At 53.2% G+C, this 17,692-nt stretch overlaps 6 protein-coding genes across 6 annotated transcripts; 3 read left to right on the plus strand and 3 right to left on the minus strand.

The window, feature by feature from the left end:
* Positions 1 to 71: 71 nt before the first annotated feature.
* On the plus strand, positions 72 to 2,093 carry P168DRAFT_327288 (signal recognition particle subunit SRP68; the record flags this gene model as incomplete). Its single annotated transcript, XM_024841220.1, has 3 exons — positions 72 to 309; positions 379 to 1,521; positions 1,589 to 2,093. The coding sequence occupies exons 1-3, from the start codon at positions 119 to 121 to the stop codon at positions 2,091 to 2,093; spliced, it is 1,839 nt and encodes a 612-aa protein (XP_024692911.1). The 5' UTR covers positions 72 to 118.
* A 1,491-nt stretch (positions 2,094 to 3,584) lies between these two features.
* erg5 (C-22 sterol desaturase erg5) lies at positions 3,585 to 5,629 on the plus strand. Its single transcript, XM_024832831.1, has 4 exons — positions 3,585 to 3,875; positions 4,006 to 4,156; positions 4,256 to 5,504; positions 5,556 to 5,629. The coding sequence occupies exons 1-4, from the start codon at positions 3,716 to 3,718 to the stop codon at positions 5,589 to 5,591; spliced, it is 1,596 nt and encodes a 531-aa protein (XP_024692912.1). The 5' UTR covers positions 3,585 to 3,715; the 3' UTR covers positions 5,592 to 5,629.
* P168DRAFT_156003 (uncharacterized protein) lies at positions 5,611 to 6,025 on the minus strand. Its single transcript, XM_024832830.1, has one exon. The coding sequence runs from the start codon at positions 5,925 to 5,927 to the stop codon at positions 5,667 to 5,669; it is 261 nt and encodes an 86-aa protein (XP_024692913.1). The 5' UTR covers positions 5,928 to 6,025; the 3' UTR covers positions 5,611 to 5,666.
* Positions 6,026 to 6,284: 259 nt separating this feature from the next.
* P168DRAFT_327290 (rhodanese-like domain-containing protein) lies at positions 6,285 to 7,333 on the plus strand (the record flags this gene model as incomplete). The annotated part of the gene is made up of 2 exons (XM_024841221.1): positions 6,285 to 6,856; positions 6,953 to 7,333. The coding sequence occupies exons 1-2, from the start codon at positions 6,512 to 6,514 to the stop codon at positions 7,331 to 7,333; spliced, it is 726 nt and encodes a 241-aa protein (XP_024692914.1). The 5' UTR covers positions 6,285 to 6,511.
* A 257-nt stretch (positions 7,334 to 7,590) lies between these two features.
* P168DRAFT_290403 (putative mitochondrial translation initiation factor IF-2) lies at positions 7,591 to 11,675 on the minus strand. The gene is made up of 4 exons (XM_024837201.1): positions 11,507 to 11,675; positions 10,831 to 11,407; positions 8,289 to 10,759; positions 7,591 to 8,227 (listed from the first exon to the last, which is right to left on the minus strand). The coding sequence occupies exons 2-4, from the start codon at positions 11,275 to 11,277 to the stop codon at positions 7,984 to 7,986; spliced, it is 3,162 nt and encodes a 1,053-aa protein (XP_024692915.1). The 5' UTR covers positions 11,278 to 11,407; positions 11,507 to 11,675; the 3' UTR covers positions 7,591 to 7,983.
* A 325-nt stretch (positions 11,676 to 12,000) lies between these two features.
* Positions 12,001 to 16,052, minus strand: thtA (the record flags this gene model as incomplete). Its single annotated transcript, XM_024833514.1, has 5 exons — positions 12,001 to 13,434; positions 13,488 to 13,660; positions 13,713 to 15,282; positions 15,343 to 15,457; positions 15,508 to 16,052. 5 exons carry the CDS (start codon positions 16,050 to 16,052, stop codon positions 12,001 to 12,003), a joined length of 3,837 nt encoding a protein of 1,278 aa, XP_024692916.1.
* Positions 16,053 to 17,692: the final 1,640 nt, after the last annotated feature.

Genomic DNA, 17,692 nt, shown 5'->3' on the forward strand with positions numbered 1-17,692 from the left:
GTTTGCCCGAGGCCACCACGCCATTTCCGCCCGCAACTGACTGACCCGCATAACAGGTGGCCATCATCGTACCATCATTTACCTCGGACTCAACCAGATATTCTCCATCTCGGGCATAATGGATATTACGGACTTTATTTTCGGTCAAAGAGAGGATAGCCTGGTGGTTGGCAACTATGATGCCTATCGGGCACATGCCACCCGCAAACTGCACAAGTTGCGCAAGAAGCTGGGGTTGACCACCCCTAAAGGTCGCAAATATACGGCCAAGTCTCCCATTACCGCGGAGAACGTGGGTAGCAATGTGGCGTATGCTCTCTCCCCCGGGTCTGTCTAGTATCAATTGGGTTGGAACTGACTGTGTGACTGTCATACCAGCTACGTCCAGATCCTACTGCTGAGCTCCGAACGGGCGTGGGCAGAGGCCATGCACATGAAGAATACCCACTCCGCCGACCCCTCCGCCAAAGGCATCGTCGGATCCGCCCGTCGCCATATCATCTCGCGGTTGAACAAGGCCACTGGCTACGCAAAGGAACTGGTGCAGGTGCTGCAGGATCAGCCGACTTCGGGAGCGACCGATTTTGACCTCCTCGAAGCCCGCGCATATCTGGCCTCTCTCGCGGGAGCACTCGCCTTGGAACAGCGCAAATGGGAGCAATGTCTGCAGAGTTACTCCGTCGCCAGGGTGGTGTATGCGGCGCTGGGTCAACAGGCGAAGAAGGATGCCTTCCGAGATCTCCTCGCGGGCACGGTCGATCCCAGCCTTCGATATGCGGCGTACCAGCTCAAACTGCCCCGCTCCAAGCCCATCCCTTCCCTCGCGATCAGCTACTTCCCGTCGGACGCCCAGACACGGGCGGAAGTGGAGAAGGTGGATGCCAGCTGCCTGACGGAAGATGCCGCGGGGACCAGAAGAACTGCGGACGGAGAAGTGCAGCAGCTGCCTCAGACCATCACATGGCGATCCCGGACTGTTGGCCTGGAGGATGCTACGATCTCGCAGGCTCTGGCCAGCGCCGCCGCGGCAGAATCGCGGCTTGCGTCGTGGCTGGCCGACGCTTCCGGCAGTGCGGCTTCTTCGAAGGACAAGGCGGCTGCGTACGATAACGTCATGATCGCGAGTCAGGACGCAGTCGATGCCACCAAGACCGCCATCGACGATCTTGCCAGCGAAGGTGTCGACCCGAGCGACAAGAGGATGCAAAGTCTGCAGATCACGCGCACCGCTGTGAACTACGGTCTGGTCGGGTGGCGCATTGGGCGCAACCGCGTCTTGTGCGGCGACCAGGACGGAGTGTCTTTCGAGATGGATCAATCCAAGGCCCCCAAGAGCAAGAAGCCGTCCGCCAAAAGTGAAGAGTCCAAGGGTCGGACCTTTGCGCGACTGCGTGAAAAGGTCGTGCTGTACGATTCTACGCTGCAGAGCATCGATTTCATCCTTGAATTGCCCGGTGTGGCTGCCGATTCTGCATTTGTCCAGGAATTGGGGGCTAAGCGCTCCTACTTCCGCGCCTTAAGGTACGGGGATCCAGTTCCACGTTTCTAAACGCAGATCGGTGCTAATGCTGATGTCTTCTTCCTGCAGATGTCTTGCTGTGGGCCGAACACACGCCATCCTTGGCAAGTCCAAGAATGCGCTGGCGCTGTTCTCGCAGGCGTTGACGCTCACTACTGAATCCGCGGGGCCCCTGTCGTCCTCGATGGACGTGGAGGGGCCGCCGCGATTGGACATCTCCCCCCAGCAGATCCACACCCTCGAGACCACCTTGCGGGCCCTTGTCGCACAATTCCGCGGAGTTGTGACCCTGGAGAATCTGTCCACGGAGGAACAGTCGAAGGCGGCTGTTCAGCGACCCATGGTGGAGCGGATGCACGAATACCCCGGGGATGAGCTCGATCTCCACAACCTGGTGCCTTACCCGCCGCAGTTGCAGCCGATGCCGGTGAAGCCGTTATTCCTGGACGTCGCGTGGAACTACCTCGACTACCCCCGGGAGGGATCGACGGCTGCGCAGCCAGCTACCACGGAGGAGACCGGTGCGGAAGAGCAGAAGGGCGGACGACGGGGATGGTTTGGATTTGGTCGTTGAGGGATCAGGATGCATTTGTATAGCTACCTCCCTACCTCTCCATACGTATGCCGTCCATCGGCATCTCCAATCAGGACACGACTCACAGTGGAGCAACAGCCAAGGGAAGAATCAGCGAATGAGAGCGATTAATAAAATACAACACAGCGTCTAAACGGGATACAGTTGGGGGTAGTCTGAATCGGTAATTGAACGGGAAGGATGATTGATGGATGGATTGCATAGGTTGGTGCACCTGCATGGATTAGTAATGGACGCACGACCCCCGTAATAACAAACCCACCAACATCCGGTCGGAACTTTGAGCAACCGAGTCACCTTTTATTTTTTATTTTATTTTTTATTTTTTTCATTACTGTTATTACGGTTAAATCTCCCCTCTTGTGCCTGGATTGACAGACGGCAGAGAACTATCCGTCCTCCGAGCAGTATCCGATCTCTCTAATATGATCCCCTCTTCCTCAGGCCACGTACATCTCCATCAATCAATCTGACGATAGTTGATGCTGGTCCAGACCAGACAGACCCATTGTGCTACCGTGTGGTATGTAGCAACATAGTTTCCCCTCATATCCCAGTCATTTGACAGACAGACCAGTACTACCTTACAGATACTAAATCAACTGGGGGTAGTCAGGTCCATGACGGAAAGAAATGAAAAAGAAAAAAAAAAAAAAAAAAAAAGTCCAACATAAGAGCCTAAGGAAGCAACTATGCAGGATTATACCGTCCGTGCATGATCCTTTGCGTGCTGATTGGCTGCAAGGCTGAAATTAATGAATTCATGTATTAGGTAAGCTGTCATCACCACGGGTCAACCGTGGTATTGAAATTACAGGTGTATTATTACCCTGGTGGTTGGTCCGTTGTCCCGTTTAAACCATGAACCATGGCCTATGGTCTATTGATCTGGATGACTAGTAGTATCTTGTTGATTGATTGATCTTTTTGGTTGGATAGGTTGGATTAGGTTGGATTGGGATGAAGGTAATTAATACTAGGTACCCAGTAGGAGTATTTGTGATGGATACATACTCCGCCAATGAGTAAGTTGGCGGAACTAATAGTCAACCATCATGATTCAGCCACTATCTCCGCGGACGTAAATAATCAACAGGAAATAAATCCTATAAATCAAAGAAATAGAAGAGAAAGAAGAACAACGGGAGAAAAAGAAGAAGAAAGAGGAGACGGTGGAGAGACGGACAATCTTTTCCAGAACGAACCAATCTTTCCACTTTGTTCGACTCCATCGAGATTGTTTGGCTCCGCCCTCGTATTCGCAATACGGGCCTTTCCTTCTAATTACCATCCCCTGATCTTCCTTTTTTTTTTCTTCTTTCTTTTCTTTCCTACTTGAAAATACATAATAATAATAATAATAATCATAATAATAATAATTTGTCTCGCCAATTCCTTTCCAAGCATACTAGCGTCCTTTTTTTTGGCTTCCCCTGGAACTCTTGACTCTCTGCTTTACTTGAGTCCTCCTCCTCCTCCTCTTCTTCTCCTCCCTCGCCTGTTATCTCCTTCCCCCCCTCCTGCTCCTCCTCTCCCTCCTCCTCCCTCTCCCCTTGACAACCCCTCGTCGGACTGACTCTTCATTCCGTTGAGTTTCTGAAATGTCCGCTGTCAACGGGAGCTTTGTCTCCCCTTCGGCTGATGCCGTTGTCTCCCCTCAACTCTTTGAGCCCTCCGGTCTGGTCGCGTCCCTGGTCGGCGGCCTCAATGTCTGGAAGGCCATCGTGACTTTGTTCCTGGGTGCCATCATCTATGACCAGCGTAAGTCACAAGTCACGGTGATTGGATCATGCGCCTCTATCCTCTCGCGGAAATGACAAAACCCTTTCCCCAATCGCGTGTCGCGTGGTAGAAGGGTAGACGGCTAAGATCTCCAATTCTCCAATCGCAGTGCGTTATTTTTGGCTCAAAGGATCAATCATTGGTCCGACATGGAAGTTGCCCTTCATGGGACCGTTCCTGGAATCGGTCAACCCGAAATTCCACGAGTATAAGGCGAAATGGGACAGTGCAGAGTTGAGCTGTGTTTCCGTCTTCCACAAGTATGTTGGTCCTCGTGGGCGGGCTGGCGGCGGAATTGACTCCCGCCGCCGCTTCTTCCACGCTATCGTGACGCGCAATCGCTAATCAATATCGTGCAGGTTCGTCGTCATTGCCTCTTCCCGTGACATGTCTCGCAAGATCTTCAACTCCCCCGCCTACGTCAAGCCGTGTGTTGTCGATGTTGCGCACAAGCTCCTCGGCAAGACCAACTGGGTCTTCTTGGACGGCAAGGAACACGTCGAATACCGCAAGGGTCTGAATGGCCTGTTTACGCGTCAGGCGCTGTCCTGCTACTTGCCCCGCATGGACGAGGTCTACAACGACTACTTCAAGCGCTTCCTCGATGTCTCCAAGGCCCACCAGCACAAGCCCGTCCCGTTCATGCCCGAGTTCCGCGAACTCATGTGTGCCGTCTCCTGCCGCACCTTCGTCGGTCACTACATCAGCGAGGAGGCCGTCCAGAAGATCGCCGATGACTACTACATGATCACCGCCGCCCTGGAACTGGTCAACTTCCCCTTCATCCTGCCCTTCACCAAGGCCTGGTACGGCAAGAAGGCCTCCGACATGGTCCTGGAGGAGTTCTCCAACTGTGCCGCCAAGAGCAAGGCCCGCATGGCGGCCGGCGGCGAGGTCTCGTGCATCATGGACGCCTGGGTCAAGTCCCAGCAGGATTCGGCCCGCTACCGCGAGAAGCTCGCCAAGGGGATCCCCGCCGAGGAGAACGAGAAGCCCGCGCAGCTCCTGCGCGACTTCAGCGACTTTGAGATTGCCCAGACCATCTTCACCTTCCTGTTCGCGTCCCAGGACGCCACCAGCGCCGCGTCCACCTGGCTGTTCCAGCTCATGGCCGACCGCCCCGACGTTCTGGACAAGGTCCGCGAGGAGAACATGCGCGCGCGCAACGGCGACCTCCAGGCGCCGCTGACCATGGAGCTGCTCGACAGCCTGCAGTACACCAAGGCCGTGGTCAAGGAGACCCTCCGGTACCGCCCGCCCGTGATCATGGTCCCCTACCTGGTCAAGAAGGATTTCCCCATCACCGAGAAGATCACCGTCTCCAAGGGCTCGATGATCATCCCGTCGGTGTGGCCCGCCACGCACGACGAGGACGCCTACCCCAACGCCGACTCGTTCGACCCGGACCGCTGGATCACTGGTACGGCCGAGCAGCACCCCAAGAACTGGCTGGTGTTTGGCACGGGGCCGCACTACTGCCTGGGTCAGACCTACGCCACGCTGAACCTGATGGCGATGATCGGCAAGGCCAGTTTGGAGATGGACTGGGAGCACACCCCGACGCCTTTGTCGGAGGAGATCAAGGTGTTTGCCACGATTTTCCCTCAGGTATTCCTCTCTCCCTTCTTCAATCGCTCCCTCGATACTAACAATGGATAGGATGACTGCCTGCTGACCTTCCGCCCTCGCGCCTAAACATTTACAATTCTTCGAAACAAGAAAGAAAAAAGAAAAAGAGTCCCCACGAGGTTCTAGTCCTCCAGAGTTGTTCTATCCTGGAGATAGACTGACCGCAAGATTTTTTTTTTTTTCTTTTTCTTCATTTTTATCTTTATTTCCCTCTTCTTTCCCCTCTTCTTTTATTTTTCTCTTCTCTTCTCTTTTCACTTTCTTCACTTTTATCTTTATCTTGATTTCCCTTCTCGTGTCTATACCTACTTGTATCATGCCCCGTGAGAAAAAAAACCACGGGCTTTTGTGATGGATGGATGGGGTCAGCCTGGAGTATATGAATTGTACGATCGGATCCATGGAGAGGTCGGCTTACGGGAGCGACCTTTCGTCTAGCATTATGTCTTAGAACTAATAGTAATTGTTATTGACAGTTCTTCAGTGTAATATAATAGTAGTAATAGTTGTGAGGTAGTAGTAAACATAGGCTACTGGAAATATATAGGTACATATATACCAGTCATGACACTACATGAACCCATTCAAATCGACCATGTCTATTGTATATAGTGATACCCTCGACGATCACAATATCTACAGTATCACCAATCCTGTCGGCATAAATAAACCAGAATTATATGCAATACAATGATATAAAAAACCACAAGTCCATGAAATGATACACCAACAGTATACCCAATCCAGAAAGCGGTCAGTCCTCCACAGCATGAGCCTAAGCCTAACGTACCATATCTGACATCACCTCCTCCTCCCTCCAAACCAACCCAGTTCAAACCGTCCACATCCGCCTCGGCATCTTTCACTCCGACCTACTCTATTCTACTAAGGTAGCTAGCTAGCTCCTCAACCTCCCGAACAACACCCCTACAAAAGCTCAATTGACATATACAAGAAAGAGAAAAGAAAGGAAAACGACCGGAACAATGATCCAACCCACCCGTCCCGTAACGGCCCTCGCCTCCCGCATTATCGCAAAGCAGGCCCTCCCCCTCCCGCTCGCCCGTCCCGCTGCGTCTGCGTCTGTGGGGAGCTCAGGCTCGAGGGGCTTTGCCTCTCTCTCTCGTGGTGGATATGGCTCTCTGAATAGAGGTGGATATGCCTCTCTTTCTCGCGGTGGATATACCTCTCTTCCTAGAGGTGGATACGGCCGTCCTGTGCTAGGTGCGCAACGCGGTGGATATGGTGTTATTGTCCCCCAGCAGCAGCAGGTGTCTATCCGGTGGAAGAGCGACAGCAGTCCTTCTCTGCGAAAGTGGGGATTCGAAGAGGTATGCATTACCCTCCCTTATACCCGTATATTGGCATCTATATACCAATCCCCTCGAATGAACAACACAGCTAACGAAAATGATGAAACGAAATAGATCACATCCTCCCTCCCCACAGACTCAGCCTCCCCAACCCACCACCCAATCCTAATCGACGTGCGCGAACCCGCCGAACTCACCGCAACAGGCATCATCCCGTCCGCCGTCTCCGTCCCGCTCGGCTCCCAGCCCGACGCGCTCTTCCTGACGCCGGAGGAGTTCGAGACGCGCTTTGGGTTTCCCAAGCCTGGCATGGCGGAGGGCGAGAGCAAGGATCCGGTTGTGTTCTACTGCAAGGCGGGCGTGAGGGCGCGGACTGCGGCGCAGTTGGCTGTGCAGGCTGGGTATGATGCTGATAGGGTGGGGGTTTATGAGGGGAGTTGGTTGGAGTGGGCGAAGAAGGGGGGGAGGGTTGAGAAGTGGGAGGGTGGGAATTAACTTTCCTTTTTTTTCCCTGGAGGATTTGGATTTGATTTGATTTGATTTGGAATCTAGTTTCTTTCTTATGTTATTCAGGGTGGTTGATGGTGGTGTATTGTTTTAGTGGATTGGTAGGGTGGCATGACTGACTGGCTGGATTGTATGATTAGTATTCTGTGGTTGATAGTAAGTAGTATATTATGGTGGAATCCAGGATATCCCAACATTGATATACACACAAGGTACACGGTGTATACTACACTACAAAGGAAACACGTATATGAAGAAATAAATAACTAAATCACAAGCTAAGAGGTATCGACCACAACCATCTCACCTCCGTTCAATTCATGTACAGCCAAGTCAACTTTTCTTTTCACCCATAGCATAGGTCAGTCAATACAGTCGTTGTCGGTCATGCACCAGATCTTTTCCTTTCTTCCTGGCTTGCTTGGCCTGTGCTTCGCGAAGCCTTTCCCCTTTTTTGATCCCCTTCCTCGTCTATCGTTCATGTCATACATCGGTATATTCCGCTATGGTTTTGAAAACCGGGAACATAACAGGCCCATGCGTGCACTCGGGCCTCTCGTCTCCTCCAGAGGACACAGACAGATTACGTCTGTCTGTCTGCTCGCTCGCTCAATCAACCCCACAGATACTCAGACCAATCAAGGAATGTCAAACACGGGCTTGAGCTTCTTGACAAGAGCCCACTCTTCCATCGAGACCTCCGCGCGGTAGAACTCCTTCAGCGTGTCGATGCTGGCACGCGAGATGTGAGAGTACAGCTGGTCCTTCTCTTCCAGGTGACGGCCGTACAGAGGCTGGTTGGAGCCTTCGATCTTGACGGCCACCGAGGGCTGACCTCTCTTGACTACGGCGACAGCCTTGTGGTCACGTTCGATGGAGACACTGGAATATGTTAGTCTCAAAACCATGCAAGAAAAGGTGAGAGAATGAGGGGGGAACTTACATTCGTCCAAGCTCGATGATCTCCCGGACTCCCGCACCGTTGGTCTTGATGGCTGAAAGAGGAGTGTGCATCCGCAGGCTGCCTTCCAGCACATCGACACCAATGACAATCGGCTCAGTCTTGTTGAAGACGGCCACGGGCTGGAGCACGCAGGGGAAGACGGCAAGGAGCTTGCTCTCCTCCTTGCGCTGCTCCTTCAGCTGCTCCATGTGCTTGGTGAAATCGTCGAACAGGTGGTAGATGATGTCGGCAGTGAAGATCTTGACGCCGATTTCGTTGGCGTAGGCGACGGCCTCCTTGTCGACCTTGACGTCGAAACAGAGCATGACGGCGTACTCCTTGGCCTTCTCCAGCATCGTACCGCACACCAGCACGTCACGCTTGTAGACAGGTCCGATGGAGATGTTGGCCACGGGGATCTTGGACACACGCAGGAATTCCAGCAGAGCTTCCAGGGAACCCAGAGTGGAGGCCTGGACGCTGACACCGCGCTGATCCTTCGACACCTTGCTGAGCAGGTTCTCCAGATCGGACATGACCTCCTCCTCGATGTCCTCCTCGTCATCATCCGGTCCGACGACCATCAGTCGCGAACCAGCAATAGCGTGCTCCAGGTCGTTGGCGGCGATCTTGACACCCAACGAGGCCTTGACTTCCTTGTTATGCACGTATTGCGACTTGAGACGGAGCTCCTTGAGAGGCGCCGGGGTCAGCAACGCTCGGATGTTGGTTGCGATAGGCCCGTTGAGACCGCACAGCACAACTCGATCACCCTCGCGCAAGATACCGTTCGAAAGAACCACGTCGATGGTGGTACCAAGACCCTCGATGACCTTGACCTCCAGCACCGTACACTCGACCTCCGACAGGTACATCAGAGCGTTGGTCATACGCTCCTGGGTCAGGGACGTCAGCAGCTTCAGCATGTCCGGAATACCCTCACCGGTGTGAGCGGAGGTGGGGACGAGGGAGACGTTGCGAGCCATGGACTTGTTCTCGTAGTACAGCTCCGAGTTGAATCCCTGCTCGGCGAACAGGACCTTGGTGCGCTCCAGACGGGTGCGGAATTCGTTCTGCACACCCTTGTTCTGCATGGCCAAACTCTCCTGGAAACCGTTGTTGTCGATCTTCTTCCAGCCGTACAGACGATCAATCTTGTTCAGAGCGACGATGAAAGGAGTACGACGATCACGGAGCAACCTCATCGACTCGAGCGTCTGGGGCTCGAGACCGTGCATGATATCGACGACCAGAATGGCAATGTTACAGAGAGACGAACCACGAGACCGCAGATTGGCGAAAGACTCGTGACCGGGCGTGTCGATAATCAAGAGACCGGGGATCTTGAACTCGAAGTTGCCATCCTTGTTGACAACCTGGGTCTTCTGCTGCAGAGCGTCGACGGGGAAGTAGGTGGCACCGATCTGCTGCGTAATACCACCAGCTTCGCCCTCCTGGACGTTGGTCTGACGGATCTTGTCCAGCAGCTTGGTCTTACCAGTATCGACGTGACCAAGAATACAGCAGATGGGGGAGCGCAGGTTGTCCTTTGAGCGAGCAGCCAGAGCTTCCTCGTGCTGCTTCTTCCTCCGCTCGGCAGCCTCTGCCTTGCGTTGAGCAATGGCCTTCTGCGCGGCGGACTGCTCCTCGTCGTCGGAGTCTTCCTCGTCAGAGGAGTCTTCCTCCGAGGACCCCTCTTCCTCATCCTCCTTCGAAGCAGCGTCGCCGTTAGCGGCAGCCTTCTCTCCTTCCTCGTCAGACTCGGCATCCCAGCTATCCTTGACCTCTTCGGCGTCGGCGGCCTTCTCCCAGTCTTCGACGTCGCTCTCCTCACCACCGGCGGCGGCGGCGGCAGCAGCTTCGGCAGCCTCCTTGGCCTTCCGCTCCTCTTCCTCCTTCTTCCGTCGCTCATCTTCGGCGGCACGCTGGGCCTGGGCGCGGGCGGCAGCGGCTTCCAGATCATCCTCCTGCTTCTTGGGGCCTCTCTTCTTCTTGTTATCGTAGACGGGGCGCTTCTTGTCGGCGTGGTCTTTCTCAAGACCGGCGACCTTGCCGACACCGGATTCCAGCAACTGCTTCATACGCAGCTCGTTGCGGGCTTGTGCTTCTTTCTGGGCCTTGGTGAGCAGCTTTCCTTCCTTGCGGAGCTGTTCCTTCTTCTCCCTCTCCTTCTCCTTCTTCTTCTGGCGGATCGCTTCCTTCTCGCGTTCTTCTTCCTCGGTCAGCTTCCGCTGGGCCTCCTCGGCGGCCCGCTCTTCAGCAGCAATTCGCTCTTCCTCCTCGCGCTGCTTCCTCATAGCCTCCTGCTGCTTCTGGAGCAGGGCCAGGTGAGCAGGGATCTTCTTCTTCTTACCGCCGGTCTCGGCGGCGGCCGGAGCAGCCTCGGGGGCGCGGGAGGGGGATTCATCCTTCTTCTCAGCCTTGGCAGGCTGAGGCTTTTCGGCAGGGGCAGTCTTCTTCTTCAGAGCAGCCTAGACAGTAGTAAAAGATGCGTTAGCAATCTGATGCGGGGGTGGAAGATGAAAAGGATCAAAGAACAAACCTGTTCCTTCTTCCGCTGCTTCTCTCTCTCCTTCTTCTCCTTCTCCTTCTCCTTCTTCGACTTCACCCGGAACCCGGAATCCTCTTCCTCAGCCGCAGCAGTCGGAGCCACCTTGCCAGCCTTGGCACTCTTCTTGCCAGCAAAGACATCCTCGTCATCGAAGGTGCCTTCCTCAGGCTGCTTGTTCGAAAAGTCCGCAGCCTCACTGGGATCCTCTCCCTCGACGAAATCATTCGCCTGCTTCCCCTTCTTGGCCTTCTTGGTCTTGTTCTTGCGCAGCGCTGCGAGCAGTCCGCCACCGCCGCTGGTTTCTTCTTCCTCGCCAGCGGGGTTCTCCTCGGCAGCCGGCGACTCATCACCACCATTGGGGGCGGCGGGGGCGGCCTCGCCCATCTCGGCCTCCCAGTCCTCTTCTTGCCGCTTGTTTCCCTTCTTCTTGGGCGCCATTTTGGGTGATTATTGGCGGTGTTGTCTTTTTTGAAATGGGTTGTGCGGATCGATGTCGATCACGAGCCTCTCTTTCGACTGAAAGATTTGAGGCTTATAAATATGGGATAAAAGGAACAAAAACGGATCCCTAAAGATAAGAAACTCTACGTTAGCATGGAATCTAAATAAAGTGCGCTGAGAAGAGTCTAGACGGATTATGCAAAAATTGTGTGGGCGGTGCACAAACAGTCCGACGAAATTAGCTTCTTCCGCTCTTCGCAGTTATAGATGACGCTCTAACCGTAGCAGTGAAGCCGGATTAGGCTGGACGAAAAAATGATCACAAGCAAGGGGAAAAGGAGGGGCAAACACCTTTTCTATCCCGCAAATTTGGGTTGATCTGTGTGGGGGGAGGAGGGGGATGGAAGAGATGGAGGAAGAGGAGGAGAAGAGAGGAAGAGATAAAGAGCGATCGGAGGTTTGAATGGTTTGGTTGGCGTATGTAATCTTGGTCGTAAAATAAAAAGAATTTTGACTTTGGTGGGGGAGGATTACCGCACCCGTTTATGCGAGGGCCAATTAATGCGTGTCTCTCCGGGTTTCTACCAGCGGGTTATGATGATCTTGAATTGGTTTTATATGAAGGGTTTATATAAAGGAATGGTAAATAATAACAGCGAAAGGTAGAGGATATAAAGTGACATGAGATGGTCGGAGCTGGATGGGGAAATGTCTCTATATTCAAAACTCCACATGCAGTATCTTCTTTAACCACCCCATTACCGCATCGACAGGGCTCATCTCTTCCCCGAGGACTGCCATGGATAACTCGTTGAATCGGGTCCAGGTCTCTCCATGGCTGGTCGTGTCAAGGGAAGAGGACTCGCCCATCAGCATATGCGTGAGACGACTCGACCCGTGGGGCACGAGACGAGCGAGAATGTCTCCGTCGATGTGCATCTGCGACGGCCGGAAGTCGAGAGGCTCGTGGCCCACCGGGTGCCTCTGTTGCTTCCGCTTGGGGCTGAACGGACAGACGACGGGGTCCCGGACGCAGAGGTCCTGTAGTAGATGGAGTAACCGCCATTCTGTCTCGCCCAGTGTTGAGAAACTATAGACAGTACCGTTCATAGCTGTGCCGTAGTATACTCGGGATTCGGGGGATAAGGCCGAGCGGCTGGAACCCGCGGCGAGTTTCATCACAGACGACGGGAGGTGTGCCTCGCAGAGCGCCATGGGCATCACCTTGTCATTATCAGCGACCCCTTCCTCGGTCAAGATACTGACTCGTCCCCCTCTGCTCGAGGCCAGGGTCAGTTTCATCTCGCCATCAAGGTGAATATGGGAGAGCCCGTCGTGCTTTTGGCGGTCGAATGCATGAAGGACCAGTCGGTCATCCGCGGCCTTGAGCACCATCAGCGACTCGCGCGACGCTGACACGTATACATAGGGCTCGCGGGTGGTGATCGACATCGCCGGTGACAGCACCGGAAACCTGGCGGCGCGGACCCATCGTGTTTGGGAGGACTTGGGTTCCAGAGGCACGATCTCATGGCCGGTACTAACGATGAGAGTGAAATCGCCGTAAGGGGCGATGGAATACACCGGGCCTTCGAACTTGTGAATGTACTTGACGGTGCACTCAATCTGGGTAGGATTGGACGGGCTCCGAGATGCTTGGAGAAAGATGACCCGCCCTCGATCAGGTTGGTTTTTACGAGCAGTTCCAATGACGATCATGTGGTACTCCTCATCGCCCTTCTTCGGTGTCCAGTCGAGAATACAACTGATCTTCTCCCCTGCAGTGCCCTGTGGTCTCCATGGTCGAGGCTCGCTCTGCGGGGCCTCGAGGATATCGACAACGGACTGCTGTGAATCGGGATCCACGAACTCGATGCATGGCCGAGTGTAGCGTCGGATGGGATCCGATTCGGTGTCGTACTCGGTCCGGGTGTATGCTACTATTAAACTTCGGAGATGCGGCGAGTACGCCAGTCTGTTGGCGCTGCCAGGCAAATCGATCCTCCTTGGCACAGTCTTTGCCTCGTGATCCAGGGTGCAGATCATGACTTGCCCGTCTGCTATACAGAACAAGCTGTCGGACAAGCTACCCGTTTCGGGGTCTGTGATGCTTGTGAGTGCAAAACTATGCACACTCTTTGGGTGGTAAGCGGGCTACAATACCGTTAGACATTTATCTTCAAGAATGGTGGATTTGGGCAACGCACATTGTTTTGGTCCGTGATCCAGATCTTTTGAAGAATACAATCCGATCTACCCGAACTTTGGATACAAGACATTTGCCAAAAACCGTGCCCACAGGTCAATAGGGCGAAATTTCCCCTGCTCTGAACTTTGACCGATGTATGCCCCAGTCGCTGTGGCAAGGCTTGTTCCAGCACTACTCGGAAATCATCAGCGGAAGAAGCTAGCCAGAGAGTTCGGTGACCTACCAATCGGAGCAGTGGCACTATCAGGATCCAAGCCCAATTCAAGTGGGACCAGGATACCGCTTCGTAGACCGCACAAGACCATGTACCTCTGAGCAGGTCCATCAGTGGCAACAGTGACTACTGCAAGGCTGTCAATTGCCTTCGAAATGTCTTCACCCAGCTCTAGGTCTATGGGTATCTCGAGAAGGAATGACACAGTCTCCTGCACGCGGTAGACCGAAATCTTCCCATTGCCTGACCCAATAAAAACAAAAGATCCACTACCAAAAGTTTCAATGGACATGCAGACAGGCTCGTCCACGACTCTCAAGGGTTGACCGACATCAACAAGTCCGAGTTGAGCATCATTGGTTACGGTCAACCGCTTCGAATAGAGATGCACTTCATTTCGAGTACGAACGGCCGTAGCGATGAGGGAGGCATGAGTGCTGACCGCGGCAACAGCAATAGCCTGGTCTGGCCCATACTCGAAACGGGAATTGGCTGCGGGTTCAGCAATCGCCCCGAGATGTATCGCTTTATCGGTAATTTGGATGACAACACCAGAATTGGTGCACGCCGCAGCTAAAGTTTGGGCTCCAAAGTCCAGCCCAGAGTCTGCTTCATCAATCGCAGAGATCTCGTCTCCAAAATCAGCAGGGAGGTGCAAGAGGGTGGAAGAGATCGGGTCGGATGTAAGAACGAAGATTCCCCCGTCCATACCGTCCGACATTGTCCATATATCTCCCATACTGAACATATCCTCCAGGGAAATGACCAGCCCGATTTGCGCTTCGATGCCATGGCGGAGTTCCACGACGGCACCGCGCCCAAACGATGACGCCGAGCATACAAACATTCGGTCCTCGGGGATGTTGGTGCTGGACTGATCCTGCCCGGAAGGCCTCACAATGACAGAATCTGTGACCGGCGTCCAATTCATAAACTTCTGGACGCATCTAGGGTGATCGCGAGCTTTTTGGATGAACAGACCTCCGTCCCCCGTGTTGCCCGCAGCCAGAAGCAGGTCCCCACCCTCATGGCCAATGTCGAGAATATCGAATGCTGCATCAACATCACAGCAAAGCTGCCCGAGGTGTGTTTGATTCTCTACTTCGCCTTCACTGCCGATTCCTAGATACGAGATCTTCCCGTCCTCCCGGCAGAGATAAATGTCGTCGTGTTTTTGGTTGTACAGCCAGTTACGGAGGGGCCTTGCCCACCGAGTCCACAGAGGTGCCCTTTGCGATTCACTGTCCAACGTCGGAAGTGGGTACCTACTAGGTTGTCGCCGCGGATCTAATCTGTTTTTGTATATCGCCATTGACGTCGTTGTGATGAGCATGAAGGAAGATGTCTTTGTTAACGGGATTAGCATGGTGGGCAGTCTATCCTCGAAAGCCAGCAGGCGTTTGGTCACTTTAGGCGTCGCATGCCGGAAGGTTTCGTTGGCATCCCATTCGTAACATATCGCGTGCGTGAGCTGATCTTGGGCGACCAAAAGTAGCAAGATGATTTTCCCGGCATCTTCAGACTTGGGGTATAAGAATTCCATGAAGAGGATGTCCCCGTCAACACGAAAGAAGCGTTCCTGCAGAAATACACTCGTCGATTAGTACATCGCAACCAACCTGCGAACTCTATAACGTACCTCTGCTACCGGATCTAGCTCGTCAGTGGACATCTGCGCCTGGAGTTCAGGGGTCTTTTGCAGGACGAAGACTCCAAAATAATCACATGAGGCGCTGACCGCGACAGCACGGGACCTGCGAGGCTTCTCAGAATAAGGACCCTTGGTTGATTCAGTGCGACTTACCGAGGTTCGACAGCAATATTCCTCCCAAATCGCTCGAAGGTGCTGACATCGTTCGGTAAAGGGCGATGAAAGTGGATAAATCGCCCATCCAGATTAGAATAATACAGAAACACCAGCTCCTTGGACGCGAGGCTGAGAACTAAGATTTGGGGAGGCAGGTCTTTTGGAAGGTCTGTGCCGGATTCAAGCTTCATCTGAGCCTCCCACGGTAGTTCGGCGCTCACGTTGATGGCCTTGGCTGCCATAATATTGGCATCGAAATCTGCCTTCGACGTGACAGTCTCCAAGTGAACACCAGACACTGCTTCTTTAATTTGGAGGCTTCGCTCCCCAACGAACACGACGTCATTCTGGAGTTTGCTTCGCAGGCGTGCCGGGAGAATCCACTGGATGATGGGGCTTGGGATAAGCGTACGGGTGAGCAACCCAACCTTGGCTCTACTATTCAACGGCGAGTTGGCCTCCGCTGCTCCTGCGTTACGTCGGTTCGCCAGAAGGTTGGCGAAAAACGTACCGGAATCCCGGCTAGTTCTTGGTTGAGCCATGACTCTGTGGTCCAGAAATTTCCCGAAAAGACGGCGCAGAAGTGGGGAAAACCTGGGGCTTCAATGAAGCAATTTAAGAGGACAAAGAAGGCAGGGATTTCAGCGATGATTTCCCCACGCTGTAGTCTGCCGCGCCAGTGACGGCAGTATAGGCAAAACGCAAAGAATCAATTGATTAGAAATCGAGCCCGGAAAGAAGTCCTCTCATGATCATGCTTAAAGTAATCTTGGGATACTGTCTCATCTTGGTACGGTTGAGGGAAAATAGATCGGGAGATGTTGACAATGACGGAATGGTGCTTCTCACTGCAATCGAAAGATAGCAATGGTGATCCGCCAATTAGACCGATCCGATCGTTCAAGGAAGATCCCTCTTTTGGTCTCGCTCTCTCTGGCTCTCACACTCTCTGGCTTGTCGACTCAACCCAAAAAAGATAGATGGAATGAACCCAGCCAGGAGCGAACTACCTACACTATGTAGGCGAGCTAGAGCCACCTGCAAGTAATCCGTACTTCAGTGGTTCCGACAGTACGGATTGGCTAGCACAGCCTGACGCCTTTTCCACTCTTGGGAGTAGTGCCTATAGATAAACCGATAGACTGAAAAGAAATCTCATAAACTGATCCCAGAAAGAAACATGCAGGCTAGTGGAAGAATAATTCCGGGGTTAGCATGACTCGACGAAGAAATCAATGGGAATGATGGACGAATCGAAGGGCGGTGCTAGACGATTTGAGTGCCCACCATCCACCGCCACAGTTTTGGGCACTCGAGAACCTGCAGCCTATCTTCAACTTTTTTTTTTTTTCTTTTTCTGACTTTTTTTGTCTTTCTGTTGAGGGGGATCGTGGGGGGAGTTGATAAGGAGGGAACCAACACCTAAACAAAACACTCTTGAATCATACCTCGTCATAAGACTGATTTAGGATAAGAAGAAACTGAGAAGACAAGAGATCGTCTGACAGAGGAAGTTGTAGGAAACCATCAATCACAACCTCCGATCATCCTTGAATATAATCGCCCAAGCATGGAGGGGCTGGTGGACTGGTTTAAGTAAGTCGTCTGTCGCTCTGCAGGCGGTCGGCAAGTCGTCCAAAGAAGAAACGACAAGATGGAACAAATCACGGGACTCGACCGCATCTTTCCATCGTCAAACCACCGTCGGGTTCTTGATTACTTCGTTATACTTCAGAGTCTGGGCTTCTGTCTCTTTTTTAAACTTTAACGAGGGGGTCATATCTCGTTTAAATTGTCCTACTGCTTCATCAGGCCTTCATCCCGCTACGAGAACTGGTTCTCTGCCCGATCGGTTCCTCCACATGCTGCCCAGCCGCAAATGCATGTCATTTGTGCTAAATCGTCCATGCGTTTCTCCTAAGCCCATTTCATGATCGGAAGACAAACATACCCTGGTTGATCGGTACTCTCTACGATCTCTCTGCGTCGTGTGTGAACTGACCCGGACCCACCGGCTACTGCATTCCTGCCTATGGTGCCGTCCTACTGTATACTTACAAGCCTGTCGTGCATCTGCATAATAAACGAGATTGAGGGACTGAGTTGGCTGTCTTGAAATACAGCGTGTTACTTATTCTGGACTATTTGTTGCTTCCCTTTGGTGCTGCCTGAAATTGCCAAC

Source organism: Aspergillus campestris (genome assembly GCF_002847485.1).
Source record: "Aspergillus campestris IBT 28561 chromosome Unknown P168scaffold_6, whole genome shotgun sequence".
Lineage (NCBI taxonomy): Eukaryota > Fungi > Ascomycota > Eurotiomycetes > Eurotiales > Aspergillaceae > Aspergillus > Aspergillus campestris.

What these genes read in the sequence shown, in the direction of transcription:
- erg5 (XM_024832831.1), top strand. Translation starts at nt 3,716, where the DNA reads ATGTCCGCTGTCAACGGGAGCTTTGTCTCCCCTTCGGCTGATGCCGTT. An exon ending in TGCCATCATCTATGACCAGC is followed by an intron (nt 3,876 to 4,005) that starts GTAAGTCACAAG and finishes CTCCAATCGCAG; the next exon opens with TGCGTTATTTTTGGCTCAAA. An exon ending in TGTGTTTCCGTCTTCCACAA is followed by an intron (nt 4,157 to 4,255) that starts GTATGTTGGTCC and finishes AATATCGTGCAG; the next exon opens with GTTCGTCGTCATTGCCTCTT.
- P168DRAFT_290403 (XM_024837201.1), bottom strand. Translation starts at nt 11,277, where the DNA reads ATGGCGCCCAAGAAGAAGGGAAACAAGCGGCAAGAAGAGGACTGGGAG. An exon ending in AGCAGCGGAAGAAGGAACAG is followed by an intron (nt 10,760 to 10,830) that starts GTTTGTTCTTTG and finishes ACTACTGTCTAG; the next exon opens with GCTGCTCTGAAGAAGAAGAC. An exon ending in ATCATCGAGCTTGGACGAAT is followed by an intron (nt 8,228 to 8,288) that starts GTAAGTTCCCCC and finishes AACATATTCCAG; the next exon opens with TGTCTCCATCGAACGTGACC.
- P168DRAFT_156003 (XM_024832830.1), bottom strand. Translation starts at nt 5,927, where the DNA reads ATGGATCCGATCGTACAATTCATATACTCCAGGCTGACCCCATCCATC.